This window comes from Python bivittatus, unplaced genomic scaffold (genome assembly GCF_059951505.1).
Source record: "Python bivittatus isolate LINGU-HERP-01145 unplaced genomic scaffold, Pbiv_v1 ctg000410_np1212, whole genome shotgun sequence".
NCBI lineage: Eukaryota > Metazoa > Chordata > Lepidosauria > Squamata > Pythonidae > Python > Python bivittatus.
In genome coordinates, this window is record NW_028277067.1 from 4,405,308 (window position 1) to 4,425,703 (window position 20,396).

At 41.1% G+C, this 20,396-nt stretch overlaps 1 protein-coding gene across 3 annotated transcripts in view; it reads right to left on the reverse strand.

Moving 5' to 3' along the window:
- The window catches only part of CACNB1 (calcium voltage-gated channel auxiliary subunit beta 1), a 61,559-nt gene that overhangs the window by 12,247 nt on the left and 28,916 nt on the right, over positions 1–20,396 (reverse strand). For 2 of the 3 annotated variants that reach the window (XM_025177623.2, XM_088143392.1), the window contains 9 exons: positions 14,896–15,018; positions 13,987–14,123; positions 10,920–10,996; positions 8,181–8,200; positions 6,536–6,616; positions 5,082–5,140; positions 4,505–4,614; positions 2,258–2,409; positions 383–478 (listed from right to left, as the gene is read on the reverse strand). In XM_025177623.2, coding sequence (XP_025033391.1) covers positions 383–478; positions 2,258–2,409; positions 4,505–4,614; positions 5,082–5,140; positions 6,536–6,616; positions 8,181–8,200; positions 10,920–10,996; positions 13,987–14,123; positions 14,896–15,018 — 855 coding nt within the window. Of the gene's footprint in view, positions 1–382; positions 479–2,257; positions 2,410–4,504; positions 4,615–5,081; positions 5,141–6,535; positions 6,617–8,180; positions 8,201–10,086; positions 10,248–10,919; positions 10,997–13,986; positions 14,124–14,895; positions 15,019–20,396 lie in introns of all 3 variants that reach the window. The other variant, XM_088143394.1, reaches the window with a different exon arrangement.

Consider the following 20,396-nt stretch of genomic DNA (forward strand, 5'->3'; position numbering starts at 1 on the left):
CCATCATCTCTGGAGGGCATCACTGGAAAAGTCTAGGCTATGCATGATACTGAGCACAGAAGAGCCACAATACCTGCCCTACAGGGTTTACTTTGTAAGCATGGGCAAAGATACTATTTTCAGAGAGGCATTTGGCATTGCCTGAGATGGATGGTGCAAAGAAAGGACCAAGGACTTAGCTAAGCAATGGGATATCGCGGGATAGGCTGAAACGTGAAGTTTGGCACCACAAATAGAAGAAGGGCAGGGCAAACTGGTGGTGGTGGGAAGAGGGCTGAATGCCCCATTTGCATGGTATAACCAGGATTGGGAATCTGGAAGGAAGGGAGAGAACAGATGGAGTCCCAGCCATTAGGATGCTGCACCCAGTATGAGGACTTACTGGGGGACATTGTGCCAATTTGTCTGATGCCACCATCTGAACATTCAAGTGCTTGGCTTGGGATTTACCTCTAGATTTCACCAACCTTTGCAGCACCTGTTGGGGCAAAGAATGAGAGAAAGTTATGTTAGGGCCCAAAAGGAGAATGGAGACAGGATCAGAACATTAAAATGTCCTCTCTATTAAAAGAGAGAATACTTCCAAGGAACTCTTGCTCTCATCCTTGCTCTCATCCTTCTTCTGGAGGAACCCCTCCAGAAGAGGATGTCCAAATGCACAAACACTTACAAACAGGGAAGAGCTATTCCCCTGAATACAGAATTTTTATTCATCAGAGTAAATAGCCACAGGAAGAAGGCTACATTTCACATTGTGGAGATGAGGTACGGATTTAGAGTGGATAGAATTGCAGTGATTCATAGAGCATTGTTTTGCCTTCTGAATCCTGTATTCATTCCCTAGTATCTTGTGCAAAAATGACTGTGTCTTTGCCTGAGATCTTAAATAACACCTCTGAGCCAGAAGAGTTTCTGAGCTAGATGGGCCAGTGATCAAATTTGTTACAAGTTATTTCCTTATGCGCAATTGTTTTGAAAAGAGAAACAAGAAGCCACAGATGAATTCGTATGAGCTATGTGATGTCTCTACATTTGATAGAACATAATTCCACTTATGTATGATCACACTCAACTTTGAGCATGCTAAGAACAAGTTTTTGAAAAGAGAAAACATTAAACACAAATAGCCTGGGGTGAAATCTGGAAAACCCCTTGGTCTTTGTTGCCTTCAGGAACCAGGACCTGCTCTTTCTTCCATCTCTTCCACAACATAGTTGTTCATTCCCTTCCCCTGATCAAGATTCTACCCATGTCTCACTCACAGTGTGGTTACTATCTTCCCATCACAAAAGTCTGATTACAACTATAAGCAATTAAACAGAACAACATTTGCAAATTATCCACATTTTACATTTCTCCTGACTGCTATTACTGGTTTCTTATTTCAGGTTTAGACCATAGAGCCATTCATTATGGTCCATGGAAGTGGAAAACAGTAGTAAAATGTGAATATATATATTTCTTAAATAAATAAACTCATTAAGGAAGTAACCCCAGCACTACCAGGGTCATGAAGTTATTTCCAAAAATGACCAGCCATATTGGCCACAGGCCAAAGTAGGCAGTTTATGCAATTTTACTGGATTTTTAAAAAATTATTCTAGTTTTTGCGGTAACAAATAGTTTTAATAATATAAATGAAACAACAAGGTAAAAATATAAATGATGAAAAGTAAGAAAATAAGGGTATGAAATATCTTATAACTTGCTGATCAACTCTCAGGAATATTGTATTTTTATTTTCAAGGCTGTTTAACATCTTCCCCTTTAAGAACAGAATTTTTGCAGGAACAAATTAACAAAAAACGTGCTGTAATTCAATAAAGGCAGCACAGGATTTTCATGCAAAAGGTCACAAATGCAGTTCCTCACACCAAAAGGGCTGGGAAAGATCCCTTCCTGAAATTCTGGAGAACAGGTGGCAGCCAATGAAAATAGTACTAGGTTAGGTGCACCACTGGTTCAGTTCAATAATTTCTGGCTTCTGTGAAACCTCTGCATTCTCATGTGTAGTTTAGCACTACTGTAGCCAATTTCTGAAAGTCAAAAATAGTCATGTATCTCCATATGCATTTCTTCTGAGATAATACGTTCCTATATGCTGCTCTTACCTGCACATGTCCACTGAAGTACCATAAGAATTTTTTCATTTATTCTGGCACCAAGTCCCTCTATGGCCCCCCACCTTTCTTTCCCAAATCAGGTGGAAGGTAGTTTGTTAGCAGAATCAGGTGGAAGAAAAAGGGAATTTGCTCACCTTTGGGGAAGATATCTTGATGTAGACAATAATAGGTGCCAATGAGGTCTTGGAGAGTTGAGCTGGGTGATTGATGGTGTCTGCATCCAAGGCAACCAGCTGTAGGGTTCGGGCCAATTCAAAGATGCGCTCTATCTCGCTCTGCACTTCAGCTGCCAAGGCAGAGAGCAAGCAGCAAAGAAGGAGGAGACATGGTCAGCACTGCCATGGGAAAAAAAATAGCAGCAAGATTCACACTGCCCTGTGATAGTCCCAGAACAGCCTTTCTCAGCCTGGTTTCCTTTTGAAGGACTGGACATTCCGGTTAGAGAATTCTAAGAAATAACATCCACTGATCAGGAAGACACCAGATTTGGGAACGTTTTTCACTGTTCCCTACAGTAGCATTTGTTCAAGGAGTGAAATGTAACCAGTTAATAATTATCCCACAACTCACTATTTTCACTGGCATCTTTAGGTACTACAGCTATAGCTCCCATCATTGTTGGACTGTGGAAGATGCTGCCTTTGAAAAAGGATACACTTATTAAATCTGTCTATTTTATAGGACAAACATTAATTATTTTCATTTCTGAATGATCAACAATCAGTCTGATCCAAAGACTTTTTGGCTTAAAGCCATCCCTCAAATGATGAAAAGTGAAGTGGCTGCTGGCCACAAGAAGCAAGTTTGAAGTATAAATAAGGCGGCTAAATTCTGGTCCACAGGGCCTGAACCAGCAGGATGTCCTCCAGGACAGATGTCCAGTCCTTCCCCATCACTTCTAGCAGAATTTTTTAGTGGACCGTGTGCCATGTTAGGGCAGTAATGTGGGAAATACACCATTTGGAAGTGCTACCCATAATCCATAGTGATCTCCTTGTTTTAAACATTTCTACTTGTGTTTATTTTTTCTTATATTTCTTCAACTTAAGATGCAAACGTGCTGTATCCTGAGTATGGCAGTCTCCCCCAATAAGGCCACAGTCCAAATGTGTAGAACTCCCAGAATTGCCCAGGTAGCCTGGCCATTACTGAGAATTCTGGGAGTCAAAGTCTACAAACCTGCAGGGCACCAAAGTTGGAAATGGCAGATATAGGAAATGTCCAACAAATAAATAAATAAATAAACAAACAAACAAACAAACAAACATATAGAATCTGTAACCTTTTACAACCAAGTGATTTCTCTAACAGTGTTAGAGCATTAAGTCTATTTAAAGATATGTCCCACTGAATTTAATTGGTGTTATCCCAAGTAAATATGCATAGGGCTGCAACCAAAACATTAAGCATTGTTGCTGTCCTTAAGATGGCCATGAATTAAAAACAAATAACATTTTTTTCTGGATTTGCTATGGCTCATTAAAATCTTAGGAAATGAATGAAAGTGAAAAATGAGCCTGCTCTGGCTCTGCATTTTTCACTTTTCCAAATACAATTACAAATCCAAAAATTTTTTTTTTTAACATTTTGGCGTATGTATTTGTTTTGATTTTGAACACCCTCTATCCCATTCTCTTACTGGGAGAATCATATTTCCCATGGTGAACTTAAGCATGTTAAATTGGCACTTGGAAGGGACACTGGAGAGCTTGTGAAGTTAAAGGTTACATAGACATCTGTATCAGGAGCACAGAAAGGAAGAGGATGCGCAGACACAAGGGAAGGAAAATTGTGGGAAGAGGGGGGAAAGAGAAGAGTGAGTCAAAGTCATTGGGAAGCAGCAAAAGATGCCTACAAGTCTGATGAAGTCACAACATGGGGAGGGACTGAAAATAGAGAAAGCTGCTGACAAACCCAACTGCCTTCTCCTTTTACAATGGTTGGTTGAGAAGGAACATCCTTTCTTCCTCATGCACAGAAGTGCAAATGATTTAAAATGCACCCCATAATACTTCTGACACCATTGTCCATGGTCTGCATATTTTAGGGTGTCCCCACTTCCATCCCTGGATATAGATAAATTGATGATGCGGTAGAGACCATCCCAATACCCTGCTCAAGGATTATGTCAAAGGGGTCTGCCAGGGAAAGAGAAAAAAGTGACAACACTACACAAATCAAGAAGCATCCAGGAAAAGATGTTCTCAACTGATACAGATCAGAGTTAGACAAGGCTTAAATAGCCACCATGCAAAATGTTAGTGTCATGTGTTCATGCCTTCTCCTCCCTCCCACTATTCCTACAGAAAAGATGCTGAGAAAAAAATTTAGAAGAAAGCAAAGAGTTGAACTTCTCTTGCAGGATCTCAGCACAGCCTTACCCAGACTGGAACGGGTACTGGAGCGCTCAATGATGGTGTGTTTGCTAGGGTTGTTGAGGACTGAGCGCTTGGCCAGAGAGATATCAGCCGTCACACGTGTGATGGATATTCTGTGGAAGATACAGAGGAATGGATAGTTGAGGGAGCCAACTTCATTTGCCAGGTATCCCCACCGGATCACTAGGATATTTAGAAGTCTTTGTGGCGACACAACCAGAGAAAGGAACCTCAATATCTTCTAACAGAACCTCAATAATTTCAGTCCACTTAAATAAAAGTGGTTTCTCCTCATGAATTAGGAAAGGAGTTTTTAACAAACCACAAACAAACAAATCTGTCTCTCAATGTTTATTTAAAAAGAAATGTCTAATCTTCATGTCCTGGAAGAAAGAGGGGGAGGAATGTTTTGTGGGATGCAGGAAAACTTGTAGAAACTCTGGAAGGCAGAAACTCTGTACCAACCCTCCCACATCCTATGACCTCTACTTGAGTTTTATCCTGAAGTCACCTAGACGTGGCCATAAGATTTCCAGTTTCCCCCAAGACCTCTCTTTTCCCCCAAGGCTCCTGCTCACACCTGCCATCAAATCGGCGTTTCAAGAAATCAAACAAGGCTTTCTGCATCATGTCTGTCACCTGGGAAGATAAAGCAGGAAGGGGAGAAGAGGTATGCAGAAGTCAAAATCCTGAAGTTTGCATATGGGCAAAGTAAAAGATGGGTGCAAATGTTCATGCCAGCACTTGATAAAAGTTTGTCCAGCTTGCTTTGGGTGTAAAGCTCTCAGATATGTTGCTGTTTAATTGCCAACTGATACAATCCATTGTTCTCACCCAAACTAGGTCTCCTTCTTTTTGATTCAATAACTAATTCATATGACCCAGTAAGGCACGATTTGCACAGCCATGATTGGTTGGTCCAGTCAGCTGCATTCATATTACAGCCGAGCCACAGTGCTGCCCAGAGTTATTCTGAGTGAGCAGTTTACAAATGTGTGCGTATGTGAGACGGAGATGGTTTAAAAAGCACTACAGTTGGCTTCATGCAAAATATTAGTTTAAAATCAAAACCAAAATTCATTTGCAATGGTTTGAGTTTCTTTTTTAAGTGATTCTGTCCAAGAAAGAGGGAGATTTGTTAGTCTAAATAAAGATATTACAAATGAGCTTCCTGCATTTTTAATGGCATGAGAATTTTTTTTAGCATTTTTGTGAGAAAAGAGAGTGTAAAACACCGAAGGTGGATTTAGATTAATAGGGTACAGACCAGGAAAGTCAACTACGTTTGAAAGGAAATGAGCATGTCTGGGCAAACCATGTGATGGGAACATGCTTGAGTAAATCCCACAACCTATTCTAAACATCTGAATGACACCTGTGAAAGGTCTTTCATCTCCCTCCTTGCCTGGTAACAACAAAAGGGTATCTCACAGCTATTCAATACTGCTCCATTTCCCAACCATTTCTACTGGAAAATAGTGTGGAGAGCCAAAGGGAAGGATGGAAAGAATGCTTTACAGGAATCTGGGTCAGATTGGAAGCAGAGTTGAGATGAGCTACACTAAGATGATGCATCAACTTTCATTCAAATGCATGGGAGGAAACTGGAGTGATGACTTCTTTGGGGGCTGAGATTGCACTCAGCATTTGATGTCCCACAGGGAACCACAACTCAAAAAGTGAGCAAGAATTGGACCAGGAAATGGGTGGAGCCAGGGCAAATGTTACATTTGATTTAAAGACTGTATCTAATAATTTCCCAGTTCTGTTATAAATTAAATGTTGCAATTAAACTTTTGGAGGTGCTCTGGGAGCTGCATCAAGGCTTTGAAGGCTACATGCTGTTCAAGGACTTCAGGTGATGTATCTCAAATTTGAATGATGGATTGGCAGATGAAAAATATGTATGGATCTCTGATGGCCCTTTGGAAATGTTCCCAGTTTCCCTGTAAAGTAATTCAACTCTTCCACATTAATCTTTTCCTCCACATCACCATTAGTCCTTCTTCCCACCCCACATGTTCAATGCCTCACCTCATATCCTTTCAAGGATGGGCCCACAAGAATGATTGGCCGCATAGAAGGAACCACATCATATGGTGGCACATGCTCTGCCTGAGGGCAAAGGAGAAAGAACAAAACATTAGGTTTGCTTCTGGTTTATTTTGCTAGCATCAAAACCCATGTTTCCAGATTCTCACAATCTCAATCCCTATTTTGTCGGGATCCACAGGGCTTGGCACTCTCTCTACTCTGTTTAACATCTACATGAAGCCGCTGAGTGAAGTAATCTGATGGCACGGCATGAGGTATCATCAGTATGCTGATGATACATAGCTTTATATCTCCACCCTGGCCAACCAAATGATGCCATGGAGGTTCTGTCTTGGTGTCTGGAGGCTGTGGGAGTCTGGATGAGGAACAACAGGCTTCAACTCAACCCTAGCAAGACTGAGTGGCTCTGAGTTCTATGACCTCCAGGTTTTGGGGACTTTCCATCACTTGTCCTGGATGGAAACAGAACAGAACCAGTGCACAATTTGGGATCCTCCTGGATTGGCAGCTCCTGTTCGAAGAACAGCTGGTAGCCATGAGCAGGAGGGCTTTGGACAGCTTGATGTTGTGCACTAATTGCACTCATGCCTGAACTGAGAGGTTAATGTCTTAGTCACCTTCCGAATGGACTACAGCAATGTGCTTTACATTGAAGAGCATCTGGAAGCTGCTGGTTCAAAATGCAGTGGTGCAGGCAGTTAATGAGTGCTCTCAAATCTGTGCATACTACACCTCTGCTCTGTGAGCTGCATTGGTTGCCAGTATGCTTTCAGGTTCCATTCAAGGTGCTGGAGATTAGCTATAAAGCCCTTCATGGCTTGGGGCCAGGTTATCTGAGGGACTCTGACTGTGTCTACCTGTCCCATCAGATCCAGCAAGAGAGGTGTGCCACTGGTCCTATCTATTAAAGAGTGCCATCTGGGAGGATCCAGGAAGAGAGCCTTTTTGGTTGTGGTGCCTACTCTTTGGAACATTATCCCCCAGAAGATTAGATCAGCCCTGACCTTTAGGCCTTTCACATGGTTATGTTGATGGTTGTTTGTAGTTTTATCTCCGCTGCTGATTATGTATTGTTGTGGTATTTATTTATTATTTTGGATTTTCACCATTGTTAGCCACCCAGAGTCATCATGATGAGATGAGGGGCCATATAAACTGAAATAAATAAATAAATAAACAGCTCCATTCTTCTTAAGGGCACAGGGTTGGGGGTGGAGGAGGAAGTAAGGAAATCACAGAAAAGAAGCAAGAAAGAGGGCTTGGCTGAGAGGCCATTCTGGGACCCAGTGCTTCAGTTCTGTCTCTGACACTTGGACGGGGGGATATTCAAAATTAAAGTAATGCAACATGTTTAGGGAGTTGTAGTGAAGTTATGTTGTGGTGGTGAAGTCATAAAGGCAGACTTTCCCAAAGTAGAAATTTCATAACTAAGGATTGCAGGAACTAAAGTCCTGGAAGGGGCCAGGTTGGGGAAGGCAGCCTTACAGAAACAGAGACCAAAATAGGGAAAGACCCAAGCTTCGAGACTTCAGATTCATGGAAAGCCTTTGGTGGACACTGGTGGAACAGAATGGGAAAAATTCCTGGGTAATCATCACCTGGTATATTTTATAAGCTTACTTACCGATTTTTGCTTCTGCTTGGCTATGTCCAGTGATCGCCATTAATGGTTGGGGTGGGGATAGGGATACATGGGAATGGGAGAAGGGACAGGCAAGAGAAAAAACAAACAGGGCATGCGTGTTACTGAGAGCTCACACTTGCAGAAGCGTAGGTAGGCACAGGAAGGAAAGGGAGAAGAAAACTAGTGCTGAGGAAAGCTGGACACCAGCTGTTTTTCAGTATGGGTAAATTAATCCTCACACTCAGAAATGGCGTGGGGAACAACCTTCCACCAAGTGTCTGGTTTGATCTCTCTTCTCCTTACTTTTCTTGTCTGCCTTGATTTGCTCATGGCAACCCCACAAGTACTCCAAAGGGCAATGGAGTCAATTTTGCTGCTTAAAGCAAAGAACAAAATGCTATCCCTCCCTCCAGTTACAGGACCCACACAAACAAGCAGTCAAACCTTAGCACTGGCAGTGGGATAGGATTCGACATCATCCGTAAGGCCAGCTGGTTGATATGGGGGCAGAGGTCCAGGATAAGCTACACAGCACATACAACTCAGTCTTCCAAGAGAGAAATTGCCAAGGAAGTGCACTATTTCCCATCAGCTTTTGCCAGCTGAACACAAAAATCATTCTCCCTATTGAAATGGCCCTCTTATCTAATCTGAGCCCAGCTGCATGTTACTGAGGCATCTGAGTAGTATTACCTCCTTCCTTTGCCACTGCAGTAGGTTCTCTTCAGTGGCAAAATTATAAGGAAGCAAACTCTTAACCTACCAGCCATTCCATCCTGAAACTTTTCTCCAACCATCTACACCTCCATCTGAAATCCTTTGGAAGGATATTTCTGGAGAAATTAAGAATTAAGCACCCCCTTTCCTCCATAGCAAACTACTATGGAGCGATTAGTATGATATATAATTTGGTCCTGCAATACATCCCATCCTGTACCTTGAATTGGTTTAACAACCAGGCTCCAGATCATTTTCTTCCCTCTTTCTAAGGAAAGGTCTGAATAGGCACATTTCATATTCAGAGGTACTTTTGGGCACATTCAGCACTAGGAATGTTCTCTATCTGGAGAGGAAAAGCTATTGGATATTCATGGTTATTATGGAATGATTGTGACCAACAGGATGCTTTAATCCCATGTCTATGTCACAGGGAATTGCAGAATTATTTCACTCATTTGGTATTAGAACATTCTGCTGCTAGAATTTTCCTTGAGTGAGGAAATGGAGAATAGGAATGCTCCATTTCTATAATCAACACAGGGAAGGCCCATCATCTTAGGGAAGAATGAATGGGACATGCTACCTGCACAGTGGAGAAAATGGTTGGAATCTTCAATTTTGAAGGATTTATACAGGGGGGAAGAAATGGGAAAATAACTGGATGATTGAAGTATTCCTTTCTTATCCTTCCTATTGGAGAACCCATTCAATCATTTTATTCTCATGATATGTAAGACAGGGAGGAACAGGGGAAAGGAAACATAATCTGTTGGGCCCATCTTACAATATGGTCCCTACAGGAGTATGAACTAGCTGCCAATACACCTTTTAGCTCATACACATGAAAAGTATGTGTGATCACTGGAACATACCATTCTTATAATTTGTATACTCACGTTACAAATGCTACGAACAGAACCTCTGTTTTTTGCTGTCCAAGAGATCGTGCATCTAATATGCCAATTACCGTTTGAAGGCCATCACCATATTCGTTCCTGTAACTTATGCTCTAGATTCAATGCTGCCCGTGGATGATCAGTGACATCAGAAGCTCCCAGACATGCTTTTTGATCACCTCTATCCTAGTCACACAAGCGCTTGACCTTGACAAAAACAGCCTCTACACACAGGCAGGCATCTTATCAGGACACAGCAAGCAGGTGCAGGTAAAGAGGGGCACCATTACCTTCTTAAAGAAGGAGATGCGCTTGGTGGTGGAGGGAGGTGTGGTGACACTGCTAACACTAGTTTTAGGGGTGCGCTGGCTCTCGTCGGCTCCTGCCTCCTCCTCCTCCTCTAAATCAAGGGCATCTGGGTCATAAGCTAAGTTAGTCAGGTCCAAGGTACCTGGGACAAGGACGAGGTGAAAAGGTGTAAAAGGTAGTGGGGGAGGGGGAAGAAAAAAGAAGGCACCAAAGAACAATAACCAAACTGAGAAAGTATGAACTGAAAATAGCAAGAGGTAAAATAAATGGAAAGAAATAATCAGAAAGGAAAAATAAAGGAAAATAAAATAATCTAGAGAATGTAAGAGAGAAAAAAATGGAGTAGGAATTCCAGTTTCCAGAGTATGTTGTCACCTGGCAGTGGCCTAAGGCACAGACTGGCTCTGCTCATAAGCAATGGATTACAGTGATGGAGTCCTGAAGAGGCAGGGTGACCTACACCATTTCAGACTATGGATAGGCAAATGCATTTTATTATTGTTAAAGGAAAAAAGAAAAGAACACCTAGCATCCTAGAAAGTAGGCTGGGCTAGAATATCTGTGAAGTGCATGCTGTTGACCAGCATAAAGGTTTTTTGGGGGAAGGGGAGAGACAAACGTGGGGTATATTCAAATATAGCATTCCCACGGCATCTCATTTTGCTGAATGTCTAGTTTCATCCATAGAGCTGAGTCATGTCTTCCTGATGCTTCAGACTTTTCTCATTCTCACTGAGGAGAGATGCAGGACTTTTCACCTAGGATGAAGGTAGAAAAACTGATAGCCATTCTCTCTGGGTAGGAGATGCCTTACCACTAGCAGGTGGGGTGGGTCTCCGGGGACCTGTCACCACATCTCCCAGGCTGGAGGTGGAGTTGTCTCCTGATTTACTGCAAAAGCAAAAAAAAAAAAAAAGCCGTTGAAATAAGGTGGGAAAAGAAGATAAGGTCGTGGAGAAATCAGCATAGCAGAACCACCAGAAGATCCAAGCTTGGCAACTTTTCTCAGTAAAAAAAAAATTTTTTTTCATTCATCTAGATTTTATGATCGTTGGACATACATTGCTGTAGTGGACTCAGACCAATGTTCTTTAATTACCTATTTATGTCATTTTATAGGCTCCCCTTGGGTAACTACTACATGCAACAAAGTTCTTCTAGTTCTCTTCTTTATAGTATATTTTGGAGTCAGGTGGCTTTCTAAATCTAATAAATAATAATATTTTTATGAAATTTCAGTATAGATGAGTATAAATACAAAATATTTGGTAACCATATTCAACTGCCAAGAATGTTGCTCCCCTAATAATTAAAATCTGCAGATTGCTAAAAATTCTTCATTAGAAAAAGGACTTACAGAAAAACAACTCCAGTGATTAAAAGATTAGGAGGTATGAGAATTAAATAGGTTTGAAACTGATGTAAGCTGCTTTTATACACACTGCAAGGCAGAGATGATCTTCTGCATGTATTTAAGAGAGGGGCTAGATCATGTGAAGGATTCTGCAGTCTCTCCCAAGACATGTTATAGTGTTATGGTTGCTGGATGTTTTTACTTTTGTTGTGAGCCACCCAGGGTTATGGCACATACAATGGCCAGCCATATAAGTCAAATGAATGAATGAATGTCCAAGGGATTTTAAGATCCACAATTTACAATGAAGATTAATGATCCTGGAGATTAATGGGATGCATGACAATTTTATTTCAGTTTCATTCTAGATGCAGTTTCCTGAAACACTCAATGGTAGAAGGAAACATGAAATTGACACCCAACTATGTACTCTAAAGCAGTGATTGACAACCTTTGCAGGCACCAGGTGCTACTGTACAATTTTGCCTAATGACATGGGTATCTAAATAATTTTTCAAAAGTGGCCCCAAACATGAGATTTCAGCAGACTCAGCTCCAAGATCTTGTTTAATCTCATTTGAGAATGACAAAATTTCATAAGAACACTAAATTTAATGAAATTTACCACTCTGACGAGGTACTGGTGATCAATGGTGCCAGAAGGGAGGAGATAAAAAAAGGCAAGAAGACAGTTGCAGCAGTACAACCCATTTTGCCCTTTTGTACATGCATTGATGTTGCATGCACATAAAAAAGGGAGGGGATTGTACCGCCCTCTTGCCTCTTTTGATCCCTCCCTGAAAATGTCACTGTTGATTATATTGATTTTTCAAAAAAGCCTTATTTTGGAGTTTTGTAGTTGCTGTTCAGGGAATTTCCAAGCCCTATATTTTTGACCCAGTTCTAAGCTTATACCAACTCTTTTTTCCTTAAAATTGTATAAGTCAATGTAGATTTCTAAATGTGATTTAAAGACATTTATTTTTGTTCAAACCAGTTTTCCTCAGTCACTGCCCTCAGAATATGTTGGATCAGTATTTTCAACATCCTGTGCCACCACAGCACTAGGTCATGGAAGGCCACTTCAAGGAGAAGCAAGTGGCTAGCGGTCTTGTTGACGGAGAATGTTGGGTTGTCCACCTGGTGGCAGATGCTAAACAGGACTCCCCAATGGCCAGAACAAAGGCAGTGCAATCTCTTTCCTCTCCTTCAACTAGTGCTCCTTTCCACTCTATCCTCCATTTCAGTTTTATTAAAATTGATTATTCAGGAATATTTACATCATTTGTGCAATGATGCAAATGATATAAATTGACACAAATGATATAACTTGTATCACAGGAATAATTTCATATTTATAAGATGGGGTTGGTGTTGTTGGGAAAATGGGTCTTGTGCTGTGTTTAAATATGAGTGCATATTAAAAAAAAATACTAGTACTACTACATTCATGAATAATGGACACATTTCCCTCCATTTAGTTCATTAAAAAGAAGTTTCACAGTATCCTGAATTTCCAGGAACAGTAAAATAAACCAGATTCTTCAGATATAATACATGTCAACTAAAGGCACTTTTCATGTTCCACTTATTTCTGTACATCTGCCCAACCAATCCTGAACTCAATCTCCATACATTGCAGTGTTTTTCAAACTTGGCAACTTTAAGTTGTGTGGACTTAAACTTCCATGCTGGCTGGGGAATTCTGGGAGTTCAAGTCTGCACATCTTAAAGTTGTCAAGCTTGAAAAACACTGATACATAGGATGTGTCTGATTGTTCCCCTGTGGCATTTCTAGTACTTTGCCCTCCAAAAGCTTTGTCAGGAAACTTGAAATCAGACTTTTCTGCAAATGGAAGAATTAAAAGTTCAAGTGGCTCATACTCGTCTACAAGGGAAACAGTACGATAAACTATCTAAGGCTGTCTCAGCCCTATCTCATTTCTATTTTTCTAACCCCAACTCTGAATTCACATGTGGGTACTTAAAGAATGATTCATACATCTGCAGTTATAATTATAAAAATCACCCCTGTATTAAGTCAGGCCAAGTGTCCTTCCAGTTTAGTGCTATGCTCACCATGATTAGAAGTAGCTAACAGAACAGCTGGAAAAACACTATAAACATTCCTTACCCTAGAACCTTCAAAATTTATTCCATCTTGGAATTCTGAATTGTAGTCCAACGCTACTAAAAGCCATCAAGGTTGATAAAGTTTCTAAAGTTTTTCAAGTGTAGGACTTCCCTTGGCCTTTAACTGAGGAGTGGGGAACCTGCAGCCCTTCAGATATTCTTGGATTCCACCTACTATCAGCTTCAACTAACATAAGCCAGGAGTTGTAGGTGGTTGTAGATGTAATTCAAAAACAGTGAAAGGCAACAGGTTTCCCTTGGTTGGTCTGATGAAAAATGCCAAGGATTAGCCTTTCTACAAGCAAAGCAGGTTCTCAGGGAACTACAGCAATCAACTATTAGAGCACTGAGTGGCAAGGTCATTCCTCCTCTACCCAATCTCATCCTATCCCACCTGGAGCTGAGCCGATGTTGTCTCATCTTTTGCTCCTGTTGCACCCTCATGTTCTCCAGTTTGACAGGGCTTGGGATGAAGCCCACCTCACAACCTTCTTTGACCAAGCGTCCAATCCACCAATCGTTATTATATTTCTGAAGCAGAGAAGACAGAATCAAATATATAAAATCCATAAAATGAATGAGGAGGAAAAGAGAGAGGACAGCCATTCTTGGTTGCTCTTTGTTACCCACTGGTAAATACCAATGCTTCTCAAGTTTTCATATCATAAGTCCCACCAATCATGCTGTTAAAGAATCTGGGTCTCCCCCTAGATAAAAATGAAAAGCCTACTTTTCCCCAGAAGAATGTGTGTGTGTATTTGATATATGTTGTACATCTTTACAGCACTCTCTTACTGTATCGATCAGGTATCATAAGTTTTAAGAATACAAAAGATACATTAATAGTATTATACTGACAACTATAAAATGAGAGCTAATGGAGCTGAAGCAGCATCTCCGACTATGGGAGCAATTTTACCTAAGCCTAGATGAAAAAATATTTGCAAATAATGAAAATTGGGGGCAGTGGGGGAAGGGGGTGGGAAAGAGAGATTGGTCATGTTTAATTTGGCCCCTATGTCAAACCCCTCAGAGTTTTCTTCAGTCCCATGTATAGGAAGAGGCTTTGCCAAGATGCTGAATTGAAGATTGATGGCTCTGCTTCACTTCTCCACTCCCTTTTCCTGTTTCCTGATTTAAGGGTGGGAGTCATGCCCCACCTAGATTATTTCTACATAGGATCAGTGGTAGAAGTTCCTTTAGCTAAGAAACACTGTTCTGTACATTTCAAAACCCCTGGGATTGGGGTAAGCCCTCATATTCCCCATCAGACTGTTTCTGCTCCCTCATCTGCACTTCTTACCTCTTTGATATGAAGGAAGTCTTTGGGTTCAAAGGAAATAGACATGCCTTGGACAGGCACATCATCATTGGGAGAAGGATTATAGCCCACATTTGTCCTCACAGCAAATGCTACCGGCTTGGTCTATAAAACAACAAACAAAAACATTTTGATGGGGGAGCAGAGATGAGATGACCACAGTCTATAGCAACCAGAAACCACTTTCTAGCATGGAAAAAGAAGTTGCATAATAACCTCTCAGTTTTTTTTTAAAAAAGAAAAGAACAATACACAAAACCACTTCTGTATCCATGTAGGGAGAAAGAGGCACAATGAGAATTATTTCCTAGTTTTATAGCTGCAAAGGTAAGTATTTCTGTTAGTCATATAGACTGATATCCCTGAGCTCAGAGGACTGAGTGACTGAAATAGATTTCCTGAGATCAAAAAGCGCCATTTCAGTACTTTGTGTAGCATAGAAACAGAACACCTGCAATCCTCAAACTAATTTCATGCAGCCCTCAATCTAGCATCTATGTCAGTGTTTTTCAACCTTGGCAACTTTAAGATGGGTGGACTTCAACTCCCAGAATTCCCCAGCCTGCATGCTGGCTGGGGAATTCTGGGAATTGAAGTCCACCCATCTTAAAGTTGCCAAGGTTGAAAAACACTGCTCTATGTTTTATCTTCTCAATCTAAACTCACTGCAAGTGATCAGCTCTAATCTGTGGTGAGAGGTTCCTGTCCTTTCCCCAAAGTCTGCCACATGGGAAAGAAATAAGGGGGTATAAGTGAGAACGGCTGTCCCCACTCATTTGTGATCTCACCCCTTGTTTGCTTCAGCCATACTCACTGTGCATCTCTCCAGCAGATTATCTTTCAGGAAAAGTGGCCTTGTCTGACCAAAGTTACCCACCATCCCGTCCTTGCAAAGTACATGCAAAAGTAGCCTAAGTTACTAAAATCAGTAAAATATACATCATCATCATCATCATCATCATCATCATCATCATCATGATGTTTTGAGATTGCACGCTGGTACTCCAGTGCAATCCCAAAACATTTGGAGTACTACTTGAAGACCATTGACACTGACAACATCACCATCAGTCCATTGCAAAAGGCAGCTGTACTTGGAACAGTTTACATCCTGCAACGATACCTTTAATGCCATCAAACAACAACATCTGCCTATCCCAGGTCCTTGGGAAGGACTTGATTGGTAGATAAAAATGCCACATCCAGTCTAAACTGCACGACCAACCATCATCATCATCATCATCATCATCATCATCATCATCATCATCATCATCATCATCATCACTAACTAGCAGAATAAGCTATACTGATGGATGGAATGGCCATGGAACAGGACTTTTGAGGAACCTTCTCAGCTTTCTTGCAGTTGTTTTGATTACGAGATACATTTCCAGACCTGTTTTTTTTCCTCACTTTTTTGTTATTTGGTGAATTTTGGCAATGTATTATTTTCTCAGCATTGCTTACCATTTTGAGTCTTGAGACATAGGATGGTATATAAATATTGTTACACATCTTAAAACATAATTGTTTTGCATTTGCTTTTTTCATGTTGTTAGTTAGTTTGATGCCAGATAAAACGAAAAACAACCCTTGTGCTCTGCTCATCCCAGAGGCCAACTAGCAAAAGATACAACTGTCATTGGTCTAATTCGAAATGGAAATGAGTCAGCATATAGACGGGAGGTTCAACAACTGGTCTTGTGGTGTGGTTGTAATAACTTGGAATTGAATACATTTAAGACCGTGGAGATGATTGTGGACTTTAGGAAGAATCCTTCTAATACTCCTCCCCTTACCATACTTGACAGCCCAGTATCAGTGGTAGAGTCCTTCAAGTTCCTGGGTTCTATACTTTCCCAAGACCTGAAATGGACGCTTAACATTACAGCCATCATTAAAAAGGCACAGCAAGGGATGTTCTTCCTGCGGCAACTTAGGAAGTTTAAATTATCCCAGGAGCTCTTGGTACAGTTTTACAGGGGAATCATTGAGTCTGTTATCTGTTCCTCTATAACTGTCTGGTTTGATTCTGCAACCAAACAGGACAGACTCAGACTCCAACGGATAGTTAAGTCTGCAGAAAGGATAATTGCAACCCGCCTGCCTTCTGTAGAAGAACTATATACTGTGAGGGTCAAAAGGAGGGCAGAGAGGATATCTGCAGACTCTTCCCATCCTGGATATAAACTGTTCCAACTTCTTCCTTCAGGATGGCGCTACAGAGCACCATATGTTAAAACATCTAGACATAGGAATAGTTTTTTCCCTTGTGCCATTGGTCTGTTAAATACTACATGACTCGATATGTGCTGGACAGTGGCTTCTCCCTTTGAAAAAGTTATTTTACTGTATAGTGTTATTGTTACTGTTTATTATTTTTCTGTTGCTATCCAAACGCACTGTTGATCTTGCTGTTCATCACCGAAGACAAATTCCTTGTATATATTTTATACTTGGTCATTAAAGTATTTTGTATTGTATTTGTATTGTAAAACAGGCAAGAAAGTACACCACCATTCCTGGTACAAAGCACATCTGATGTCAAGAGTTAGACCCCTATCAGGCCCCACAGTTAATCTGAAACTGTAGTCAACAAACAGCTACAAAACCTGCCGAGAAAAGCAAAGGATAAAACTTGCTGGCAGGAAGCCCAGAGCAGAAAGCTAGGGATGTTCTGGGTGCCAACCACTCCTACTCACTTCTACCTCCTGGATCATCCTGGCAACAAGAAGGTTGGACCAGATCCCAGTTGCCTAAATGCTTCTAGACATCCTAATTGCAAGGAGGCTGCAACAGAGTCCGCCAAGAGCTGAAACAGAGGGAGACTGAGAGGCTTCATTAGCTAATTGCATCTGTCAAAATCATGAGGTTGCAGCCAAAGGGGAGCCTCCTTTTACTTAGAAAGGTGATGGTTTACAATAAGCACACAAATACCTGCTGTCATGAGCAGGACCCTAAAAGAAATCTGCTGGAAAGGCCTGCCACAAGGTTGGGGGGCTGTACCCTTTGCACTGATACCATTTGGGCATTCCAACCATCACCTCCTCAAAATGGTAAGACCACGTCTTCTTTGAGTCAACTTGACTCTGGTTGACTACATGGCCATCACTATGCAGTTTTCTTGGCAACTGTGTGGAAGCTCATCTACTCCCAGGGTGTTTGTTTGAATTCCCAGACTAGTTTACAGGCCTGATATTCCTTGGAGATCTCCCACTCATGTATGAAGCAGGTCCCAACCCTGCTTAGTTTCTGAACCCAGACAAAGATGGCCAGATGCTCCCTCATGCCCAAAATAAAGCAGTGGCAAGCCACTTCAATATCACATTAAGAAGACTCCACGGAGACACCCATACAAGTTATCAGTCACCTCCTCAAACCCAAGAACAAATCTGGGAACCTTATTTTCCAGATCAGTGATTTTCAAACTTGACAACTTTAAATTGTGTGGACCAACTCCCAGAAGCATGCTGACTGGGGAATTCTGGGAGTTGAATTCCACACATCTTAAAGTTGCCAATTTGAAAAACACTGTTCTAGATCCTATTTTCCTTTGAGCCAATTAATCTGGTTGCTTTTTTCTTTATTAATACTATTTTACTGTTTGTTTGTTTGTTTGAAACACATCAATCCAATTAACAAATGGTAGAGAGAGTAGCAGGGAGGAAAGAGGAGAAGACGTATGACAGCCTTTGCACATTTTGCTCATTGTCTGAATTTTATTTTTTTTCAAGCATAATTAAGCTCAGACTTCCAGTCCCTGTTTTAAGGCATGCTACTGGATAGATCGACTGAATGGTTTTCTTTAGTTCTCCTCAGGCTGCTTTCTGTAGTTATCATGAGCACGATCTGCTATTCATGGCTGGTGCTGGGAAAATAGCAACCGTGAAATACCTGTGGTGAACAGGTGCTGAGACAAGATTCGGGACCATGCCAATCTGCAGCAGAGGTCCATGATTTTTGTAGCAGTGCTTCAGCCAGTTCAGTTAATAAGGAATATTACTAAAGCCATTCATCTGCCTCCTGAATTGATAAAGCATCCCCATGCCATTAGCCAAATTAATTTGCAGATGACTGACCAGCCAGAAATTTGTAAAGATAGGTCGGATGAAGCCAGTTGCTAAGAATGTGAGCTCTGCCTACATTTGGGCCAATCTCTTTGAAGTGGAGGTGGAAGACCCAGGCATCATACCCAGATTTGAGATTACTATGGAAACCTGTAATTGAACAGATCTTTTGGGAGCTCAAGGTGGCATACACTGCGGTCTCCCTTCATTTTACCTTCACAGTCCTGAAAAGTTGGGCTGAGAGAGAATGACTGGCTCAAAGTCACTCAGTGACATCTTTGTTCAGTAAAGACTTGAACCTGGCTCTCTCTAGTCCCAACCCAACATCTTCATCACTACATTACATTGGATCAGTAGTATACTAGTATGCTAAAAAAAACCCATCTAGGTGAAATAATAAACAATCTACAGAAATGTAAGGCTGGGATAAACGAAGGAGTTAAAAAGCAATACAACTGAAGCCAAGACATCCAAATAATATTACAGAAAGTATCATCTGCGTGGTCTTTCTATAAGTTAGATGCGAACTGTAGGTGGTGTTCCCAGTTTTTTACCTATTGTAATTCATTCTTAGCCTGCTTTCAAGTGCTGTTTGCAAAAAAGCAGGCTTGCAGAGCATGTGAGAGAGAAAGAAGATGTCTTTGAGAAAGGTAAGGGGAGCTTTCCCCACTCTACAAAAAAAGAGGTAATCAAGAGACAGAATGTTGGACCTACAACATTTGGTCCTGGCTCTACCACTTCCTGCAGTTCTGCCCATGTAATGCAGCCCTCCAAGTTACTCTTTTAGGAACATGGTTTTCAACACAAGAAAGGTTGCTTACTTCAGATCAGCAACATGATGCCCACCAGAAATGCCCCCAATAAGCCACAAGGTTTATGAGAAGGCCAACATCTCATTAGATTTCATAGAAGATCACACCATAAATTTTTGAAAAGAATGGGCTTACAGGGCATGATGAGGAAGACTTGAAGCTTTTCTAATCCCTAGTTAAGAATATTTCAGCTCCTCGAGTTACATGGAATCTTTCATCTGGATGAATCACTTGGATGATTTTAAAAAGTGCAGGTTGTTATGACATAAGATGAAGCTTCAATAAAATTCTGAAAAAAATTAGTAAACCCTGAGTGATAACTCAGGATGCTGATGTCCTACTAAAAAAAGAATGTGATACATTTTTCTAAGATAGGCTAGATCTTGCTTACTTGCAGCTAATATAGCCACTTACAGCCTTTTTGGAGTAGTTGCATGCATGGACTGGCTTTACAAAAATCACTAAACCTTAACATAGGGGTAATAAAACACAATTGTGGGATCATATAATATGCTAAAACAATGGCTGGATTCATGCAATACACTGAACCACACATCTCCAATCCATTTTAATCTAATCTAGTGAACTGTGCCAACCCAGCCAT